Source organism: Papaver somniferum, unplaced genomic scaffold, assembly GCF_003573695.1.
Source record: "Papaver somniferum cultivar HN1 unplaced genomic scaffold, ASM357369v1 unplaced-scaffold_21, whole genome shotgun sequence".
Taxonomy (NCBI): Eukaryota; Viridiplantae; Streptophyta; class Magnoliopsida; order Ranunculales; family Papaveraceae; genus Papaver; species Papaver somniferum.
This window is the reverse complement of record NW_020631041.1, coordinates 5801521-5822621: the sequence shown is the minus strand read 5'-3', so window position 1 is coordinate 5822621 and position 21101 is coordinate 5801521. Positions and strand designations below refer to the sequence as shown.

The 21101-nt window shown below is 35.3% G+C and overlaps 1 protein-coding gene and 1 long non-coding RNA gene across 3 annotated transcripts; one reads left to right on the top strand and one right to left on the bottom strand.

Moving 5' to 3' along the window:
* Nucleotides 1-9219: 9219 nt before the first annotated feature.
* Nucleotides 9220-14454, bottom strand: LOC113339403. 2 transcript variants are annotated; one of them, XR_003355072.1, is made up of 4 exons: nt 14218-14454; nt 13613-13791; nt 12212-13409; nt 9220-9527 (listed from the first exon to the last, which is right to left on the bottom strand). It is a non-coding gene; the product is annotated as an uncharacterized LOC113339403 (long non-coding RNA). The 2 variants fall into 2 exon arrangements; XR_003355071.1 differs by lacking the exon at nt 9220-9527 and having other exon boundaries at nt 12103-13409; nt 14218-14449.
* LOC113339402 lies at nt 9867-11980 on the top strand. Its single transcript, XM_026584685.1, has 2 exons — nt 9867-10176; nt 10394-11980. Exon 2 carries the CDS (start codon nt 10695-10697, stop codon nt 11625-11627), a length of 933 nt encoding a protein of 310 aa, XP_026440470.1. The 5' UTR covers nt 9867-10176; nt 10394-10694; the 3' UTR covers nt 11628-11980.
* Nucleotides 14455-21101: the final 6647 nt, after the last annotated feature.

Here is a 21101-nt window from a genome sequence, read left to right as displayed (position 1 = left end):
TCTCCCCAGTATAAACATTTCATTTATCTCTTCTATCATGCCTTCCTCAAGTCTTTCTAGCAAAGAAAGTGATGTTTGGATTGTTCTATTTTCCTCTAAGAAGATTCACTTTGAGTCTTCTGACAATGAGATATGCTCTGAAAAACGGGATTCCATCTCTGTTGGGAACTCATCTGTTTCTCTTCTTGATAAGCTCTCTTTAATAATGAATCTCGTCTTGGGACAAATCTGGGCTCTGAAAAGTGATCTCGAAGCTTCTTCCAAGAGACTTGAAGAAAAGATGAATAGTCTTGAATCAAGGATTGATCTGATTGAAGATGAGCTTGAGGAATATAGGGAATATAAGAAGATTATTCAAAATAAGTGAAATGTTTTATAGGAGTTTTGTTTGCCTAGTAAATCTTCTATTTTCTTATTTTGTTTAGAAGAATAACTATAGTTTGGAATAGTCATTATTGTGATTACACATAGCTATTTCCAACGTTTTCATCTTCATGCTTTTAGGTTTATTTGTTTAAATTCTAAAAAATTGTTTGGAAGATGATTTTTGCAGTATTAATCTTTAGGGTTTTATATATTGCAATGTTTTATGGGATATGTATGTTTGCGTCCGTGAACTGTGATTATCCCATACCTTGTCAAAAGTAAAGTCTTTCGTAAGTCGATATACATGTATTGATTAAAGAATAAATGGACTTTTGACAAATACAAAAGTTAAGCCTATTATGTCAATTATTGATGGAATATAGGTTAAAATCTTTTTTTTGCAAGGATTATGTCTATTGTATGTCGTTATGCAAATAGTGATGGAAAATATAATGAGTCCTTGATTATTCCACGGTATTAGGTCGATCTCCGATACATAATTTTTGTGTATATAATGTGTTGTTCCATAAAGTGTTTTATGTTGAGCTCTATCGACTGAGTTATTGTTTTAGCTTAGTTATTGTTCTGTGAGGTACTTTATGTCGAGCGGTTTAAACTAATTTAATCATCTTGTTTGATTATTTAGTTGTTGCTCCGTAAGTTTTCTTATGTTGAGCACTATTGACTGAGTTGATTATTTTCTTATGATTAACTTAGTAATCTCTCCATAGATTCTCTTATGTCGAGCATTACAATTAAATTGACTACTTTTTGTGGTTAATTTGGTTGTGTATTCCGATTAGATTGATAATGAGTTCTCTTGTGATTAATCTAATTGAGTATTTTTGAGTCTCCATAAGTTCACTTATGTTGAGCATTTCCGATTAAATTAATCATAGGTTCTTTTTTTGGTTAATTTGATTGAATATCTTTTGGATTCAAATTCATATTCGTATGTGATTTGTTATGTCCAAAGAAATCCTTCTTTTCTTTTGAAATTAAGGTCACTCTTGTTGTTCTTTCGGGAATGACATTTTATGGGGGAGAGTTCTTTTGAACGTACGCTTAATTGCCATATCTTTGTGGGGAGTACGGCTGTGGAATATTATAGGGGTTATCTTGTATATTTAAACTCTTTGATGAATGCATTTATATTCGGATTTAGGATCCCGTTTTTGTACCTTAAGCCAATTTGATTGACAAAAAAGGGGAGAATTAATATGTAGTTCACACTACAAATACATACGGTTGTCGGATCATTATGTAAAGGGGAGTGGTTTCCATGTTAGATGGAGTGTTGACTGAAAAAGCGGGGGTACAACAACCACACCCAATATTTCGCTTAGCAATCTGTATGGAAAAACTCCAATATACTTTCTAGAGAATCGACTAGACAGTCAGACTCAATCTAGAAAAAAATAATATCAAAGAGTTTATATCTCAATCTCTCGATTTGATCTATACTCAAGCAAATAGAAATCTGCGAGTCTTGATCAAATACTAGAGAGATAAATTGGGTGGTACCAAAGACCAATATCCAAGTGTCAATCAATTTAAATCAACAACCAAAAGTTTGGATATTCTAATTGATTGAACAACGCACAACCTGTGATATTTCAATTATAAAACAAAATATAATACGGAATAGAAATAACACAGACACCAGAATTTTGTTAACGAGGAAACCACAAATGCAGAAAAACCTTGGGACCTAGTCCAGATTGAACACACATTGTGTTAAACCGCTACAGACACTAGCCTACTATAAACTAACTCCGGTCTGGACTGTAGTTGAACCCCAATCAATCTCACACTGATCCAAAGTACAGTTATGCTCCTACGTCTCTGATCCCAGCAGGATACTACGTACTTGATTCCCTTAGCTGATCTCACCCACAACTAAGAGTTGTTACGACCCAAAGTCGAAGACTTGATAAACAAATTTGTATCACACTGAAAAGTCTATAGGATTGAATAAATCTGTCTCACACAGAAATACCCAAAAGTTTTTTTTCCGCCTTTTGATAAATCAAGGTGAATAGGAACCAGTTGATAACCCGGACTTATATTCCCGAAGAACAGCCTAGTATTATCAATTACCTCAAAATAATCATAATCGACACGGCGAAAGAAAATATTGAGGAATCACAAACGATGAGACGAAGATGTTTGTGACTACTTTTATATCTTGCCTACCGGAGATATCAATCTCAAGCCAATCTTTGTGATTGTACTCGTACGATAGAATATGCAAGATCAGATCACACAACTAAGAGAAAGTAGTATCGGTCTGGCTTCACAATTCCAATGAAGTCTTTAAGTCGTTAACCCGGTTTGAGAAAAGAAAACCAGAGGTTAAAGGAGAATCGACTCTAGCTTACACAACTAGTATCACACGTAAGGTGTGGGGATTAGGTTTTCCAGCTGCTAGAGTCCTCCCTTATATAGTCTTTCAAAACGGGGTTTGCAATCAATGTTAGCTTAGTAACAAAGCATTCAATATTCACCGTTAGATGAAACCTGATTAGATTCAAGCTAATATCTTTCAACCGTTAGATCGAAAACTTAGCTTGTTACACACAAATGAAATGTACTATTTTGGGTTTATGTAACCGTACCCAAACATGAACATTTGTTGGTTCAACAATAGTTAACCAAATGGTTAGCCATATGATCACTTTCATATCAACCATCTTCTTCTTCACCGTAACTAGTTCAAATGACAAAGGTGAACTAGTTAGAGAGTTGTTCAATTGCAAGGAAATCTTATATACTACACAAGACACAATTGAAGCAAAAACGATTTGATTCACTCGAATCAGTTCATGAACTTTATATCCACAGTTTGCAATTAGCATTCCTTAGTTTATATAAACATGAGTTCACAAACAATCGTTTCTAGATATAACCTACTCAAGTTCTCGGACTGGGTTCGCGGACTTAAGTTCCCGGAGAGAGTTTTCAAACTCCAAGATATATTCTCGGGTCGAGAACTATCGTCAGTTCGCGGACTAGGTTCGCGGACTGAGTTTGGTGAGTGAGTTCTCAAACTCCAGCAGATATTCTCGGGTCGAGAACTTCCGCCAGTTCGCGGACTGAGTTTGCGAACTATGCAAACTTCCGGTTCTCTTGATCAACAAAGTTCGCAAACTTTGGTTCAAGGAATAATAACTTATACATATATGTGTTTCCACAACAAGGCTTATATCCATCAATGGTTATATAATCTAAACTCTCATTTCAATCATTAAAACATTCTTAGAGGAAGTTATATAGTTGTTATTCACAAACCATTTTTCGTCAGATAAATTTTCAAAGTGATTGAAACGTAACATGACTTTCGTCACTAGGTAAAGATGAATTTGGATAAAGCGTAAGCTTACCAACACATATTTCGAGAAATAGATAGGCGAGATAAACTCGGCTCGAGATAGCAAATGTGTATAATCAAAGTCTACATAGCAAAATGACTTTTGTCTCACGATAGGAGATAAATAGACTTTTGAGTAATAGATAAGTTCAAGTCTCCACATACCTTTTTGTCGATCAAGTTACACCAGTTCTTTGAGTAGTTCTTCGTCCTGTATGATGATTCTCCATAGAGTTCTTGAGCTCAACTATACTTTTTATCCTAGTCCGAGACTTAGCTATAGTAGACTAGAAATCAAGACTTATAGTTTTGATCACTAACATTGACAAACATGCTTGAGATAGCAACGCATGCGAGTTCGATCGAGCAATGCTCTAACAAAAATGTATTTATCTTTTTTGTATCCCATATGTATTAATAGTTTTGTCACTAAAATTGACAAAGGGGGAGATTATTAGAGCATTGCTCGATCGAACTCGCATGCGTTGCTATCTCAAGCATGTTTGTCAATGTTAGTGATCAAAACTATAAGTCTTGATTTCTAGTCTACTATAGATAAGTCTCGGACTAGGATAAAAAGTATAGTTGAGCTCAAGAACTCTATGGAGAATCATCATACAAGACGAAGAACTACTCAAAGAACTGGTGTAACTTGATCGACAAAAAGGTATGTGGAGACTTGAACTTATCTATCACTCAAAAGTCTATTTATCTCTTATCTTGAGACAAAAGTCATTTTGCTATGTAGACTTTGATTATACACATTTTCTATCTCGAGCCGAGTTTATCTGCCCTATCTATTTCTCGAAATATGTGTTGGTAAGCTTTTGCTTTAGCCAAATTCATCTTTACCTAGTGACGAAAGTCATGTTATGTTTCAATCACTTTGAAAATTGCTCTGAGGAAAAATGGTTTGTGAATAACAACTATATAACGTCCTCTGAGAATGTTTCAATGATTGAAATGAGAGTTTAGATTATATAACCATTGGTGGATATAAGCATTGTTGTGGAAACACATATATGTATAAGTCCTTATTCCTTGAACCACAGTTTGCGAACTTTGTTGATCAAAAGAACCGGAAGTTTGCATAGTTTGCAAACTCAGTCTGCGAACTTAGTCCGCGAACTGGCGAAAGTTCTCGACTAGAGAATATCTGCTGGAGTTTGAGAACTCACTCAGCAAACTCAGTCCATGAACCCAGTTCGAGAACTGACGATAGTTCTTGACCCGATAATATCTTCTGGAGTTTGAAAACTCTTTTCGGGAACTTAAGTCCGCGAACCCAGTCCGCGAACTTGAGTAGGTTATACCCAAAAATGATTTTTTGTGAACTCTTGTTTATATAAACTAAGGAATTATAATTGCAAACCATGGCTATAAAGTTCATAAAATCATTCGAGTGAATCAAAGCATTTTTGCTTCAATTGTGTCTTGTGTAGTACATAAGATTTCCTTGCAATTGAACAACTCTCTAAATAGTTCATTTGAGTCATTTGGACTAGTTATGGTTCATATGAAAGTGATCATATGGCTAATCATTTGGTTAACTATTGTTGAACCAAAAAATGTTCATGTTTGGGTACGATTACATAAATCCAAAATAGTACATTTCATTTGTGTGTAAAATGCTAAGTTTTCGATTTAATGGTTGAAAGATATTAGATTGAATATAATCAGGTTTTCATCTAACGGTAAATATTGAATGCTTTGTTACTAAGCTAACATTGATTGCAAACCCTGATTTGAAAGACTATATAAGGGAGAACTCTAGCAACTGGAAAACCTAATCCCCACACCTTACGTGTAATACTAGTTGTGTAAGCTAGAGTCGATTCTCCTTTAAACTCTGGTTTTCTTTTCTCAAACCGGTTAACGACTTAAAGACTTCATTGGGATTGTGAAGCCAGACCGATACTACTTTCTCGTAGTTGTGTCATCTGATCTTGCATATTCTATCGTATGAGTACAATCGCAAAGATTGGCTTGAGATTGATATCTCCGATAGGCAAGATATAAAAGTAGTCACAAACATCTTCGTCTCATCGTTTGTGATTCCGCAATATCTTCTTTCGCCGCATCGATTAAGATTATTGTGAGGTGATTGATAATACTAGGTTGTTCTTCGGGAATATAAGTCTGGGTTATCAATTGGTTCCTGTTCACCTTGATTTATTAAAGAAGAAACAAAAACTATTGGGTATTTCTGTGGGAGACAGATTTATTCAACCCTATAGACTTTTCTGTGTGATACATATTTGTTTATCAAGTCTTCGACTTTGGGTTGTAGCAACTCTTAGTTGTGGGTGAGATCAGCTAAGGGAATCAAGTGCGTAGTATCCTGATGGGATCAGAGACGTAGGAGCATAACTGTACCTTGGATCAGTGTGAGATTGATTGGGGTTCAACTACAGTCCAGACTGAAGTTTAGTTCGTAGTAGTGTCTGTAGCGTCTTAATATAGTGTGTGTTCAATCTGAACTAGGTACCCGAGTTTTCCTGCATTTGCGGTTTCCTCGTTAACAAAATTCTTGTGTCTGTGTTATTTCTATTCCGCATTATATTTTGTTATATAATTGAAATTTCATAGGTTGTGCGTTGTTCAATCAATTAGAATATCCGACCTTTTAGATGTTGATTTAAATTGACTGACACTTGGATATTGGTCTTTGGTACCATCCAAGTTATCTCTCTAGTATTTGATAAAGACTCGCAGATTTCTATTTGCTTGAGTATAAATAAAATCGAGATATTGAGATATAAACTCTTTGATATGGTTTTTATCTAGATTGAGTCTGACTGTCTAGTTGATTCTCTAGAAAGTATATTGGAGTTTGTCCATACATATTGCTAAGCGAAATATTGGGTGTGGTTGTTGTACCCCCACTTTTTCAGAGGTATCTGATTAGCTTGGATAGGGGTATCTAAACCATTTCCAATTTGGTGAAATATATGATCTTTTACAATAGGTATGAGAGATGCCATTTGTTTCCAATGTGGGCTGGCAGTACTGGGTATTGAAATTATACCTTGTAATATAGGCTGATGGTGTAGGTATTTGTCTTTGAAGAGGCTTGAGCAGATGGAATGTGGTTGGTCTTGAATGTTCCAATTTTTTTTGATGAAAAGTGTTTTATTGTGATGGCTACTCTTCCTGATACCCAGTCCTCCCTCCGCTATTGGCTTTCTTAGCTTGTTCCATCCTAATGGGTGAAGTTTCCTGACCGAAGAATCCTGACCCCAGAAAAAATTCCTAGTGATTCGATCAATTTGTTTGTGAACATTGGTTGGCAAGAGTTGTGTTTGCATGAGGTGATTTGAGGTTGGTGTTAAAGAGGTTTTTATCAGTTTTTAATTGGGGCCCCAAAAAACAATTAGGGGCCTCTTACTAGAGGACAAAAAAAAGGTTACCCAAACCTAATTTGAGTCACCCCTTATCCAAATATTTTAGTGATGGCTAATCTACCCTTATCTAATTAGTGATAATCTCACTTAATTAGTGTTAATCATACTTAATTAGAGTTTAACTTTTTTTCTTCAAATTTTTTGTCTGCAATTTTATTTATTTTTTCTTCCCAGATTTGTATGAAAAGTCGTCATGGTATTTTAAAAAAATAAAAATAAATCAATGACGACTCTAAGGAGTCGTTAATGTTTTCAATAACGACTCTAAGTGTGTTACTATTCTTAGTGACGATTCTAAATTGTCATTATTGTTTCAATGACGACTCTAAAGTGTCGTTATTGTTTCAATGACGACTCTAAGGAGTCGTTAATGAACGACACTTTAGAGTCGTCATTGAAAGTAGTAACGTCACTCAAATTCGTCATTGAAAACGTTAACACTTGGAGTCGTCATTGATAACTTTAGCGACTCTTTAGACTCGTCATGAAAACAGTAACGATTCTAAAGATTTGTCATTGAAACAATAACGACACTTTAAAGTCGTCATTGATTTAAAAAAGTTATAAAAAGTAAGGGGTAAAACAGTATTTTCACAATACCATTATTACAATCCTGAAATTTTTTGGGTGCAATTAAAATGGGTGAGGCCCCTAATTGTTTTTTGGGGCCTCCAATTAAACTAGGTTTTTATTAGGACTAGTCTGCCTGCAGGGGTAAGGAATTTTCTGATCTGTCCTTGAGCTTTGCGAGCTAATCGTTGGAGTAGTGGTTCGAAGATGTGACGTGAGGTCCTCACGTGTTTGAATTGAACTTCTAAGTATATAGGTGGAATTGATGTGGTTGGCATACCGAAGAATTGGTGGATATTAACTATGTGTTGTTGTTGTAGACTTGGGTGACGAATGATGGTTGATTTTGTTGCGTCGATAATTTGACCAGCTGAAGAGCCCTATAATTGAAGAATTCTCTGAAGGTGATTGCTACTTTCCTGGGTAGCTGTGTGTGTGATAATCAAATCATCTGCATACATTAGGTGTAGGATGGGAGGTGCCTTAATTTTTGATATCCGGATTCCTTGAATCAGTTTTTTTGCCTCCAGTTTGGTAAGATTTGTTGATAGAATTTCCACACATATAATGAATATGTGGGAAGATATGGGATCACCTTGTCTAATACCTCTGCTAGGAGTAATGAATCCATATGGTGTACCATTGATGTTGATTGAGTAAGTTACCGATTTGATACATAGCATGATATATTCCACAAATATTGATGGAAAACCTAATTTTGTGAAAGCTTTTTTTATGAATCCCAGTCCAGGCTATCATAGGCTTTTTGGATGTCAAGTTTGAGAGCCATTTTTGGATTTTTGGTGGTTGATGATGTTCTAATGTGATGGAATAGCTCACCGGAAATTGTGATGTTATCATGTATGGATCTCTTAGGGACGAAGGCATTTTGATGTGGACTTATTAAGAATGAAAGAAGAGGACATAAGCAGTTGACTAGGATTTTTGATATGATTTTGTAGCTGACATTGCAAAGGCTTATAGGTCTGAATTGGGGAGGTTTTGTTGGGTTGTCAACTTTCGAAATTAGTGTAATGTTTGTATGATTAAGGAGAGGGTGGATGTTTAAATTAACGAAAAAAATTTTGAACCCGTAGCAATTCATTGAATATGGGTGGTGTCCCAGAAAACTTTAAAAAACTTACTGGTGTATCCATCTGGACTAGGAGCATTTTCAGAGTTGATGGAGAACAACGCTTGCTTGATTTCCTTTACTGTTACGGTTGCCGAGAGCTGGTCACATTGAGACAGTGTCAATCGTGGAGCTATTTCTTCAAAGAGTTCTTCGTCTAGAGTTGTTTGGGGATGAATATTGAGTAGTGAAATGATCGAGGATGATCTGGATCACTTGATCCTTATCACTGACCCAGTTATTTTGTTGATCCTGTAGTTGCTTTATGTTGTTGCGGCTTCGATGTATGTTGTATCATTGTCACCTGATTGGATCCATTGAATTTTGGATCTTTGTTGCCAGTATGTTGCACGGCATTGAAGTAAAGTTAGGTGATTATTGCGCAGCTCCTTCTCGCCATTTATCCAAAAAATTTGTTCTTCTTCGATGTGAATAACACATTGATGTTAAGCCACCTTAATTTGTGTTGTTGATTTGCGAATTAACTTCAGAAGATGTTCAAAAGTGTCTTTGTTCCAGTCCATTAATGTTTGTCCTGTTGTGATTAACCTGAGTTGAAGATTTAAGGAAGAATCTGAGTCTCTTTGTTGTGTCCATGCTGATTCGACGATTTGCTTGAGCCGTAAATTTTGCCTATATTTTGTTTGTTCTGTTTTCTTTTTCTTTTTTGCTTCCGTTATGTAGTCTGCGTCGGGTAGTACATGTATATTAATTAGTGATTAATAAAAAGAAAAATGAAAAAATAAATAAAAAGCTGACCGGAGAACATACGTCATCAAAGACAAAAAACCTGGCAGGCAAGATCCGTTATAATGTACCCAGAAGCCAGTCAAAGTTCATTGACTAATCAAAATAGCGAGGGGAGGAGTGTATATAAACCGTAAAGGGCCCACAAAAAAGTTTGCACTCCGTCGTCTCCAACAGAAATCAGAGTGTCTCTGTTTCTTCCCGTCCGCCATTAACAGCACTCTGTTCTTCAATCTTCTCCCCTCTGATAAAATATCTTACTTAGGAGATTTCAAATCCAAACAAAATTGGGTGTTCATTATTCGAGAAGTTTGAGAAATTAGGATTATTTTAAAGCCAGAGTAAAATTCTGTGCCATTGTGTTTCTTGATTTCTTCTTTTTCTCCCCTCTGCATCTGCTACAAGTTTTTCATCAAGTCTTCTTCCTTTTCAGTAATTAAAGAGAATTCTTGGATTCCCACCTCCTTTCTTCGTTCAAGAAGTTTGATTCATTGATTCTGGGGTTTTCTACTTCAAGAAGACTGATACATTGGATTCTAGGTTTTGATACTTCAAGAAGTCTCATTCAAATCCTCCATTAGAAGAAGGTAATACTTTTCTTCCTTCTAATTTCTCTTCTTCATCTTCTATCATCTCTTTTCTTAATTTTGATACATAGATAATCCTTTTATCTGAAACTCAGATCATTGATATTTCGTTTCTTGATATTATCATACATACATGATGTTAATTATAATTTTAATCCTTCCTGTGTGTTACTACAATTGTCGTTAAAGGTTCAATTTTTCTCCTTTCCTGTGATAGAATTACAATTCTAGGTTCAATTTTTGGTCTCCACTGTGAAGCATGGGTAAGGGTTCAGGAAAAACACGTAAGAGCTCTAGGAAAGTACCACTTCCAGTAGTACAATCAGAACTGCTATCAAAAATTGCTCATCATGAAGAGATACTACAGCTAGTACTTGAGAAGTTACCAGTGAAAGAGATAATAGCATACAGGTGTGTTTCCAAAAAATTTAAGTCAATCGTTGAAGGCAAGATGTTCAAACCTTCATTTCTAAAACCCAAGGGGCTAATTCTGAACTACGAACACCATACCAAGGTTTATGTACCCCCTGTCTTCAGTTGATCTCAAGTCTAAGCACATTTTAAGTCCCAACTGTAAGATTCTGCAAGAATCAAACGGTCTCATGTTGTGCGAATCAGTAACGAGCTGGGATCGGTATCAAGGGAGTTTGTCTGTTCTAAACACCAACACAGGAAGAAAAGTGTTTCCATCCTCAGTGGAAGCGAGAGAAGGCAATGCAAATGCAAAGCGGAGTAAAAGAACAATATTGCGTGGTTATGTTCAAAAGATGTCTACTACCATGGCTTTCGATCCTCTCATGTCCCCTGCATCTTTCCAGCTTATTTCTATTTGGAGTCACAGGGATGATCTGAATTCAAATTATCGAATTGAAGTCTACACATCAAAAACTGACAACTGGAGACTGTGCTATAGAAACCAAAATCTGGTTCACCACCTAGATATAACTCCAACAAACAGCATTCTCATGAAGCCGGGCGTTTACTGGAATAATTCCGTGAATTGGTTGAATACTGATGGGGGTCTAGTGTTCTATAAGATTGGAAAAAAACTTCTCAACTCAGTCGCTCCACCACTGGCTCAGAGCTACACAAATTGTTACTTTGATCAATGCAGGGGAGACCTGATACTCGTTCAAATTTCCATTTCAGCTGGGACTTTGAAGGTCTTCGATATGAATCTTGACCACTCTGGCTGGGGGTTCAAACACTCTATTGAATTACATCTTATGTCTCCAGAGTTTCCTGGATCAGCTTTCAGAGTGCTACTGGCTGACATTGGGGAGGACTCGGAATCAGTATATCTGGTGGCCAAGGGAAGTAGACTTTTCTCAATTAACCAAGGGAAAATGCTTGTCAGGGATCTGGGAGTCCAACTTCAAAATCCTGGGAGCTTTAATACCTTCAAATACATAGATACAATCCCAGACTGCTGTTTTGCTCAAGCTGACTAGAAGGAAGAAAATTACTACTTACTACTTGGGAAAGTATCACAACACCAGTATTCTCTATTTGATTCCGTCTATATTACTACAGTTCAGAAACGATTTGGAGTTTCTGTCAGTCGAGACTCAAAGCACTCAGTACATGCTGCAAAATATTTGTTTTGTCAAACTAGGATTTCCTGTTTTTGTCAGTTCAGTGTATTCATACTGTCTATCAGGACAAGTACTCTTTATTGTATATGAAACTAATTCAACTCGCTCAATCATTCAGCACCTTCTTCTTGTTCTGAAAATTACTTGTTTGTTTTATGAAACTAGGATCTCTTTATTTGCTGTGATGTCATTATCACAGTGATAACGATACCAACAAGCATCTAAAGTGTTGCTTCACTTGCCATATTCTATTTGCTACAGTGCAGCAACTAAACAATTACCCTCTGTCTACGTTCCTATAAAATTCATTAAATGAATTGAGGACGACTATCTGGCTTAAGTTCTAAATTCAAGATATAAAATAGAAGTTGGGGTAGGAAAGCAAAAAAAATTCCATACAAAAAAAATGAAGGATAACAGGGAGAAAAGCACACGCTAACCTAACGAGTTGTTTGGCTCCTCTGGAGCATTTTTGACTTGATCTGGTTCAGAAGCTCGTACTGTTCTCTGCGGAAATCGCACCATACAGAGTCGTCGATATTTTTGCCTTCTCTTAGTGCTCCTTGTTTAGCATTATCTCTAACTTGTCGACCTTGTATTTGAAGTAACAATTATTTCTTATCTTTTTTCTCTTTAACTTCGTCAGTGAAAGCAATTTCTGCAATGTACTGTTCCCTCCATTTTCAGAAAAAGTGATAGTTTCACTTTTTCAACTTGGCCTATTTTTAGGCAAAAATGAAAGTATCACTTTTCCTGAAATGGAGCTAGTATCACTCCTTCCTGATGCCCATATCTTTGCATCCTGGAATTTTGAAATGCGATTCTCGTTTGATGCATGATACACCATTGAGTAGAGTCACCCCCAGAACGCATTAACTGCTTTCAGCATACAATCCTTGGGCTCCCACAGATTACTCCTGGCAGAAGAAATCTGCTTTCTCATAGGACATGGAGTCTCGCCAAGGCAATTTCCTATTCTCTATCAGTTCCAGATCTGAAGCTGATACTTCCTCTTGCAGGGTGGTTTGTTGAACATGAGGTAACTTGGCCTTCCAAATCGTTTTTCTGTCTGCTGAATGAATCTACTTCGAGTTGCACTAATCATGGTGCTTCTCTTTCTCCGTTTCCAATCTCTTCATGAACATATAAAGAAGGTACTTCCTCTCGCTCAAGTACACAACCCGATTTCCACATCCAGCTCATCCGGATAACTTGGATTCTAGAATTTGATTCTCTGATCTTTGGAATGCAGTTGCACTAGCGTATTGGTTTCTACTAGTGGTTCATTCTCTTCACTGTCAAGTTCTCTTGGCTGATCACATAGGTTCTCTTCTTTCACTTACATTTCCTCTACCAAACTATTCAGATTAGAAATCTGTTCTTCAATGCTCAACTGCTCTTCCACCCAACGAGCCTACCTAACCTGCAGTTCCCAAGTTCTTTATTTGTGTCTTTAAATCCTCCTCCCTCAAGGAATCACCTTCTTTGGATGCTTTAATCTTAACATCCTCAAGTTGTTTCAGAATGTAACAAAACAGATATGTCCTTGTATCTGAAGAGCATGTTAACAGAAATGTACAATGCCGATACTTTTAATTGCATCTTTCGTTGGAACATTAACGTCACCATCAATAATAGCTGTAAGGTCAAAATAAACAGAAATGCGTGAGAAACAAAGCATGTTTTTATGACTAAACACAAATGGAGCCATGTGATAGGACCCATAGGTCTAGAACATATAGAGTCCCGAGTCAAAAAGTGTGAAGATGAAATGTGAATGAGCTCGGAAATATTCAAGTTAAATTAACAAACTAGACACTAAGCTAGCCAGGTTTGTTTACCTTGAAGAACTCAGGGTTGATTTGTAATTTGTATTAATGTGGCGAGCTTGTTGCATTCTCCCGTTCACCACAGATCCCAGGGTAGGTCTTCCTTGTGAAATGCCGCACGCTTTCCGTAAGAATCTCTTGCCAAGAACTCCAAAATCACATTTGCATTGTTGGACTTGTAGTGTTATCTACTGCATACAAGGAATAGAAAATCACATTTGCATCACAAGGAAAATTGGAATTCTTAAGTAGAGATTTCATTAAAGCCCAAAGTAAATGACTCTAACATCATCTTCCTTATTCACAACACTATAAACCCTTCCTTCCATCAGAACTTTATCATTTTCCCTCATATAACCCTATCGTCACCTTATTCACTACCTCAACACTGTAAACCAGAACTCTCTCATTTCCCACATCATCACCCTTATTCAAATTACCCCAATCCATAACCAGGAACACGAATTCCCACCATTTAAATTCAAATCACACAAGACAATAAGTAATTTCACAATTCTAATCGGAAAATATCACTGGTTAGATGCTATTACACACAAGAAGAAAAAAAAATTGTAAAATAAAATGAGATACTGAGGGAGATTTCAAATTCAAATTACCATATTGAGACTCGATCTATTAAATGGCTTCTTCTATTCCCCCTTTTCTCCTCTTACCGGATCTCTATCTTCCCGTCGGATCTATCTCTCTCCTCTTGTCGGAAGGTTAGTTTTCTGGAGAGAACTCGAGTTTTCCCCGATTCATCATCTCATAATGACACCAAGGACTTGTCCAGCGGCCTTCTTCTAACTTCAGTTTTATTTGATTTTTTAATTGGAATAAATTAAAAAAAGAAAAAATCCACTAAACGGCCCTCTATTGCGTGGAGCCTCGGATGCACACAACATACCATAACTAGGACAATGGGGAGGACCGATCCAAGAAAAACGAAACATCACTGATTGAGTACCGTGTTATGCATCATTTTTTCTAACCAAATTACCGGATGCATGAACTAAAATATGACTGAATAAATTGTTATACATCCTTTGTGGTGGTTCCATAATTCGTTATGAATATTTTTGTTTTTTAGAATGATATGTTTAGGAAAATAGATATACTTTCACCATTTCATTTTTGTCTAAAAATATGTCAAATTTTTTTGTTTTTTCCTAAAACGGAGGGAGTACATCGTTTTATTAGTTGCAGCGGGAAATTAGTTGATGCATAGACCAAAATGTGGTTGCATAATGTTATGCATCCTTTTTGGTGGTTTGCATTATGGCTAATCAATTTTCAAAAATTGTGCCTAAAATGAAAGTATCATTTTTCCTGAAACGTAGTGAGTACATCATTTTATTAGTTGCAACGGAAAATTAATTGATGCATAAACTAAAATATAGCTACATAATGTGTTATGCATCCTTTGTGGTGGTTTACATAATGTCTATGCATTCAATTTTCGAAAATTGTACTTAAAAGGATAAACACCTCCGAATTTTGCATAAAAGCTCTAGATTTGATATTGTTGTTTGTAATCATTGTGTAGATCTCTTTAAAATCTTTCTAATGAAATAAAAACAATAAAATTCCAAAGCATGGATTTTTAGATATGTTATATTCTAGTTTGCTTTACAATTTGATTCATTAGATATGTAATCATCTGTATCATTTTTGTGGTCTTTATTGGCCGGATAATGTGTAATGATTTTTTTGGGATCATGGTTCTTTTTTGGATCATGGTTTTATTTTTGGTAAGACATTTAGAGGTAAACTGAAACCGCCCCTTATCCAAATATTTATGTTAATACTAAAATTATTCTAATAATTAGTATAGGATTAATCAATAAATTATATTTTTTAAATTAAGTCATTGAGACAGAAGAAGAATGTGAATATAAGAGTCTTGGAAAAACTCAATGGTTTCTTTTTTTATCGAGACCTTCAAATTACGTACCCATACTTTCTATTTAATTTTTTGTTTCTTGAATTGGTGAATATTTTTTGAAAAATGAGAAATTTTATAGTTTGATTTGGGCTAGATCAAACACGTTCGGCTACAAGATTTGAAAAGCAGGTAGCCGAACTTATCTGCACATATAGTTCGGCTAATCTTAATGATGGCACATGTAGCCGAACTTAGTTTTAATGGAGTTTTTGCTTTCAGAAAAAAGTTCAGTTAGGAGAAAAAAAATTGCGACATAATCGAACTCAATATAGAGGATTTCAAAGAAAAGTCGGTTAAGAGAAAAAAATTCGATGTAATCAAACTCGATATATAGGATTTCAAAGAAAATTTCTTCTAGGAAATTAAAAGTTCGACCAGATATTTTTTTTTGGGAAATAACTGAACCGTTCTTCATTTCCACCAGGTTTGTATCTGTTGTTTATGGCTTAGCGAAATACGACATCATTTGTTCAGTCCAAATCGATTATGGATAAGAGAAACTAATTTAATTCTGATCTTAGTTAGACTTATCAAATTGGAGGAGTCAGTTATTTAAGTTTAATTGAATGTCTGGACAAGAAAAACTAGTTAACTAACCTAGTGTTTTTCTTATCTAAAGAGAAATGTCTAAGTTTTTGTCTAAATAATTAGAGCCTGATGAGAGAAATAAAGTTAATTTTGACTCAAATGTACGAGCATCAGAGTGTCGATTATTTTGTTATCTTCACTTTCCTCTTCGTCAAGTTCTTGCAACCTCCTTTGACGCATTTCTCGTTGTAATCTAAACCAATTCATAATAACAATCCCCTCTTCCTGGATCTTGTCGTTGATGATTATGAAATTTATAATTGGGGATACAAATACACAAATTAGTAAAATATATGTATAAGTAGGTGTCAGTGATTTGAAGAAATAATTGGGAATTATTTATAGGAAAAAGGGGGAGTGGGGAATAGCCGTTGTAAAACCTGGATTGATTTGGGTATACCCAGATTAATTGGGGTATACCTAATGAGACAAAAGCCAGGTCATTTTGAAGTAAAACGGGCTACCCCTTAACCTTGTATTTTCTAAATGGCTAATATACCCTTTTTTAATTAACACTAAAAATTCTGATTAGGTTAATTAATTGAGTTTAGATGAATTAATTAAGTAGGTTAAAACTTATGAATTTAAGTTATCAAATTTTGTTTTTTATTGAACTCATGTGGGAAGATTTTTGATGAAAAAAATTGTTTTGAGAATTTTTTTTGCAACGAAAATGAAAACATACTACCCAAACACTTCTAAAAAGGGGATTGCAAAGCTGATGTGTGAAATCATACTCAAAATTAAAGAAGAAATCAACACTTTCAGTTTTGAAACTATGAAAAGTCGGCAGGATCGACGAATGAAGAACATGCCGACTATATCTGGTCGGCGAGGTCTACAGATGAGTAACATGTCGACTATATCCGGCCGACAAGGTCGGTGAATTAAGAAGATGCCGATTTTATTATTTTTGACACACATGAGATTGTTGTAAATGTTTCACTATTCGGCATCTTATTGATTTTTTACCTTGCCGGCTACCTTATAGTCGATAAGGTGGACAAAAAATACCTTTCCGACTATAGGATTTTTGACATACAGAGAAAGGTGTTACAAATGCATAATTAGTCGGCAAGGTTTTAATTTCGTAACCTTGCCGACTAAACTATAGTCGGGAAGGTATAAGGATGAATACCGTGCCGACCCTGTAAATATTACTTTCAGAAACAAAACTCTTTGATAAATCAGCATGCTCGGCATGCTCATCTTATACCTTGCCGACTAAAAATAATATATGAAAAGTCGGCATGTTGTTCATCCTATAAGCTTTCCGACTAAAAATAAATATGAAAAGTCGGCATGCTCGACAAACAAATACCATGCCGACTGTGTAACTACAATTCAACAACTTCAAATTTTCTGATCTAATTTGTCATTCAAATAACAAAACAAAGTACTAGAATGAATTTCAAAGGATTAATCGACAATTAAAAAAATCATAATCGACGATATTTTTTCATTTGAAAATGATGAAATATAGAGTAGGAGAAATGAATTGATCATTATATTGACGATGAAGGAGAATGAAAGAAATTAATAAGGTTTTGATCTAAAACCCAAATAGGGTGGTTTTAGTTATTATTAGGAGAAGGGTAATTAGGTAACTTTACACATATTAGACACCCCTTAACCCTCTATTATGGTTGGGAAAAAAATGGGTATACTCCAATTAATCTGGGTATATCCTAATCAAGTCAGGTTGTAAAATACTCGTTAAGCGATATAGTGTCAAAACAAGCGATATAAAGAAAATCGAGCGATAGAATTTATGATGCTGGAGACACTCACATTATCGCCAGCGCTTTAATGAATTTCATTAGAAAATCTGTCGCTCAATGGTTTTCCCATAGTGGCGCAACTCGTTTGCCATGCCACCTGGTATGTCAAACAAGTTTTTGTTGGCATGCGCACATGAATAGGCCTTAGACACCGTTTTTAGGGAAAACGAGATTCGAACCTTAGGCTATTGACTCATATGAAGTAGGGAAGTGAGAAGATGGAGACATAAGTGGCCGAAAGTTGGTTCATATTCTCTCTGCTCGAAAGCAGTGAACGTTAGAGGGAATATTAACACAGGTGAGGAGTCTATCCTCGCTGGAAAAAGTTGAAAAACGCGGATGCAGTCCTCGTTTATTCTCTTTTTATAAAAAAAAAAAGAACCCAATAAAATATACTATACTACCAGCTTTTGAGCCTACCTTTAGTGTTTTATATAAATATAATAATAATAATAGAACTTCACCCGCATCGTAATGGCACGACCTTCATAATAGGTTAAAAAGATTATGTGAATTTTAACCCTTATCATTTTTGTTTTGGCTCTATATAAACTGATAACTGTTCTCCATGTTTTTTAATTATTATGTTTTCTTTTGGAGAATTGTTAGGTTTGCCGAAATATCTATCTCGAAGATACCACCGAGTGAAACATGTAATGGGACCAACTGAAAACCTTTACTATGCCAATGGTAGATCCACTACCATCATTCGATTTTTCTCGGGTTGTTTTTCGGAACAATGCGTGTTAGAGCATTGCTCGGCCGAACTCACTATATCAGTCAAAATTATATCTTGATTTCTGGTCTACAATTGGTTAAGTCTTGGTCTAGGATAGTGTAGTTGAGAAATGAGTCAGTCATCATTTGCAAACTACCGTTTGAAAGAGAAGATCAACCGAAGCTTTTGGAGAACTTCATCAACAAAATGTAAGTGAAGATTGAACCACGTATTTCTCAAGTTATATTCACTTTTCTATCCTTGAGACGGTTGTCGCATAACTAAATAGACTAGCTTGCATAGACAAGAATTTCGAGTCGAGAACTAATTATTTAGTTTACGAATTTCTCAAAATATAATGACTAAACTTAATGAACATTAATTTATTCATACTTGATCAATTTCGGTGGAGAACAATTTATTGTTCGGAAACAAATTATGATTCGAATTTATTATTCAAAAAAAATGAAGAAGGATCGCGCTTTGAATAATTCTCCTTCTCATCAAATTCTAAAATGTAAAATTATAAGTGGTCTTGTAAATGACCTAAATTTATGGGTGCATTGTTTAGCCTGTTTATTTCTTTTTTTTTTAAAAAAAAGAAGAAGAATTGTTGGAAGAGATTTTAAAAGTATTAGCCAAATCAAAATATCGTTTTTATCGATTCGGGTTATTGCTATAGATCTAGACTAGCTTGCATAGTGACGCGGAAAATTATTACTTGGTTAGTGTTAAAACTGATTAAAACTGCTAGTTAGTGTTTCATATGAAACTAATTAAAACTGCTCATTCACTCAGTACCTTTTTCTTGCTCTGCAAAATATTACTTGGTCTAGAAAACTAGGATCTATTTGTTCGCTAATTATTATTGCAGTGATAACGTGCCAACAATAGTCACAAGCAACTAAAGTGTTGCTTCATTGATTAACTCCTTGCCACATTATATTTTCTACTATGTCGGGACTAAGCAATTACCCTCGCTTATGTTCTAGATTCAAGATATAAAATGAAAGTTGGAATAGGAAAGTAACAGAAATTTCTTAAAAAAAATGAAGGATAGTAGTTCTATTTTCTACTATGTTATTAGAATTAGAATGTTATTCTAATTCCAATAACATTCTCCTTTTGCCCCTGAATATAAACCCCCCATCAACATCTTCATTTCCCTCATCATCATCACCACTCAAATTAACCCCAATCCCAGATACACGAATTCCCACCATTCAACCTCTAAAGACAATAAGCAACTTCACAATTCTAATCGGAAAACAACAATTAGATGCGATTTGACCAACAAAAATAAAATGGTAAAATAAAATGAGATACTCAACTAATTCAAATTACCAAACTGAGACTGGATCTATTAAATAGCTTGGTCGATTCCCCTGTTTCTCCTCTCATCGGATCTCTATCTTCTCGTCGGATCTGTTAATTTTATTCCCAACCAGAATGCCTTGATAAGGGATGTCCAAATGGTGTTAAAAAGCTGTCACCCTGGCAAAGGATCCCCTTCCATGGTTATTTTCACACCGTCTCAAACTGGGGCAAACAGATGATATTTTCTATTTATCAATCTATTGACCATTTCTATTAGTATAAAAAACCGGCACCTAATTCACCTGGTCATCTCCGTTTTCCAAAGTTTCATGCATTCCATGAGGTCCCAAGTTCGAGCCCCCAATGGCGTAATATTGCAGGAATTAACATGGAATGTAGAGTTAGCTTGCCCCCCTTGTGACACAATCTCAGCCCTCATCCGCTTCGACTTCTTTGGCTAGGTTACCCATGAGACTCGCTGGTAGGCCAGCACAACAACATGTTCAATTAATGTAGTAGTACGTTGTTGGAGCTCAGCTTGTTAGGCTTCCAACTAGTTAATGTAATACTCTTTATCTAATAATAATAAATAAATTTATTTAATAGTTAAAAAAATAAAAAAAAAATTAGCCCACTCTTCTTTAGAATGAATAATCCCCCACGTAATCTTTGTTAGGAAAGCTTTATAATTACCTCTAATCTTTTAATACCCCAGCGACCTTCCTTGTAAGGAGTACATACTCTGTTCCATGTAGTTGCATAAAACTTTTTTACTTCACTATCTCCTGGGCGTAAGAAATTCCTTATAATTCTTCTCACACACCTTTATCACGGAAACATGCCATTTATACACAAACATATTGTATACAGGAATGATACATAACAGAAACTTAATCAAAACTAATATATCATTTAAAGAAAGCATCCTAACTTTCCAAGCTTCCAATTTTATTGAAGCATAGTAACCATAGATCAAACAGTAAAACTCTTCGGTCTAACATGATTTAAAATAACACCAAGATATTTATATGAAAGAAGTTATTTTTTCATATGAAGCAATTCTGAAATCTGGTTCTTTCTAGCTACTGAAGTACCATCAATATAAAATTTACTTTTTGTTTTCTTTGTACATTGTCCAGCACTTTTTTGATA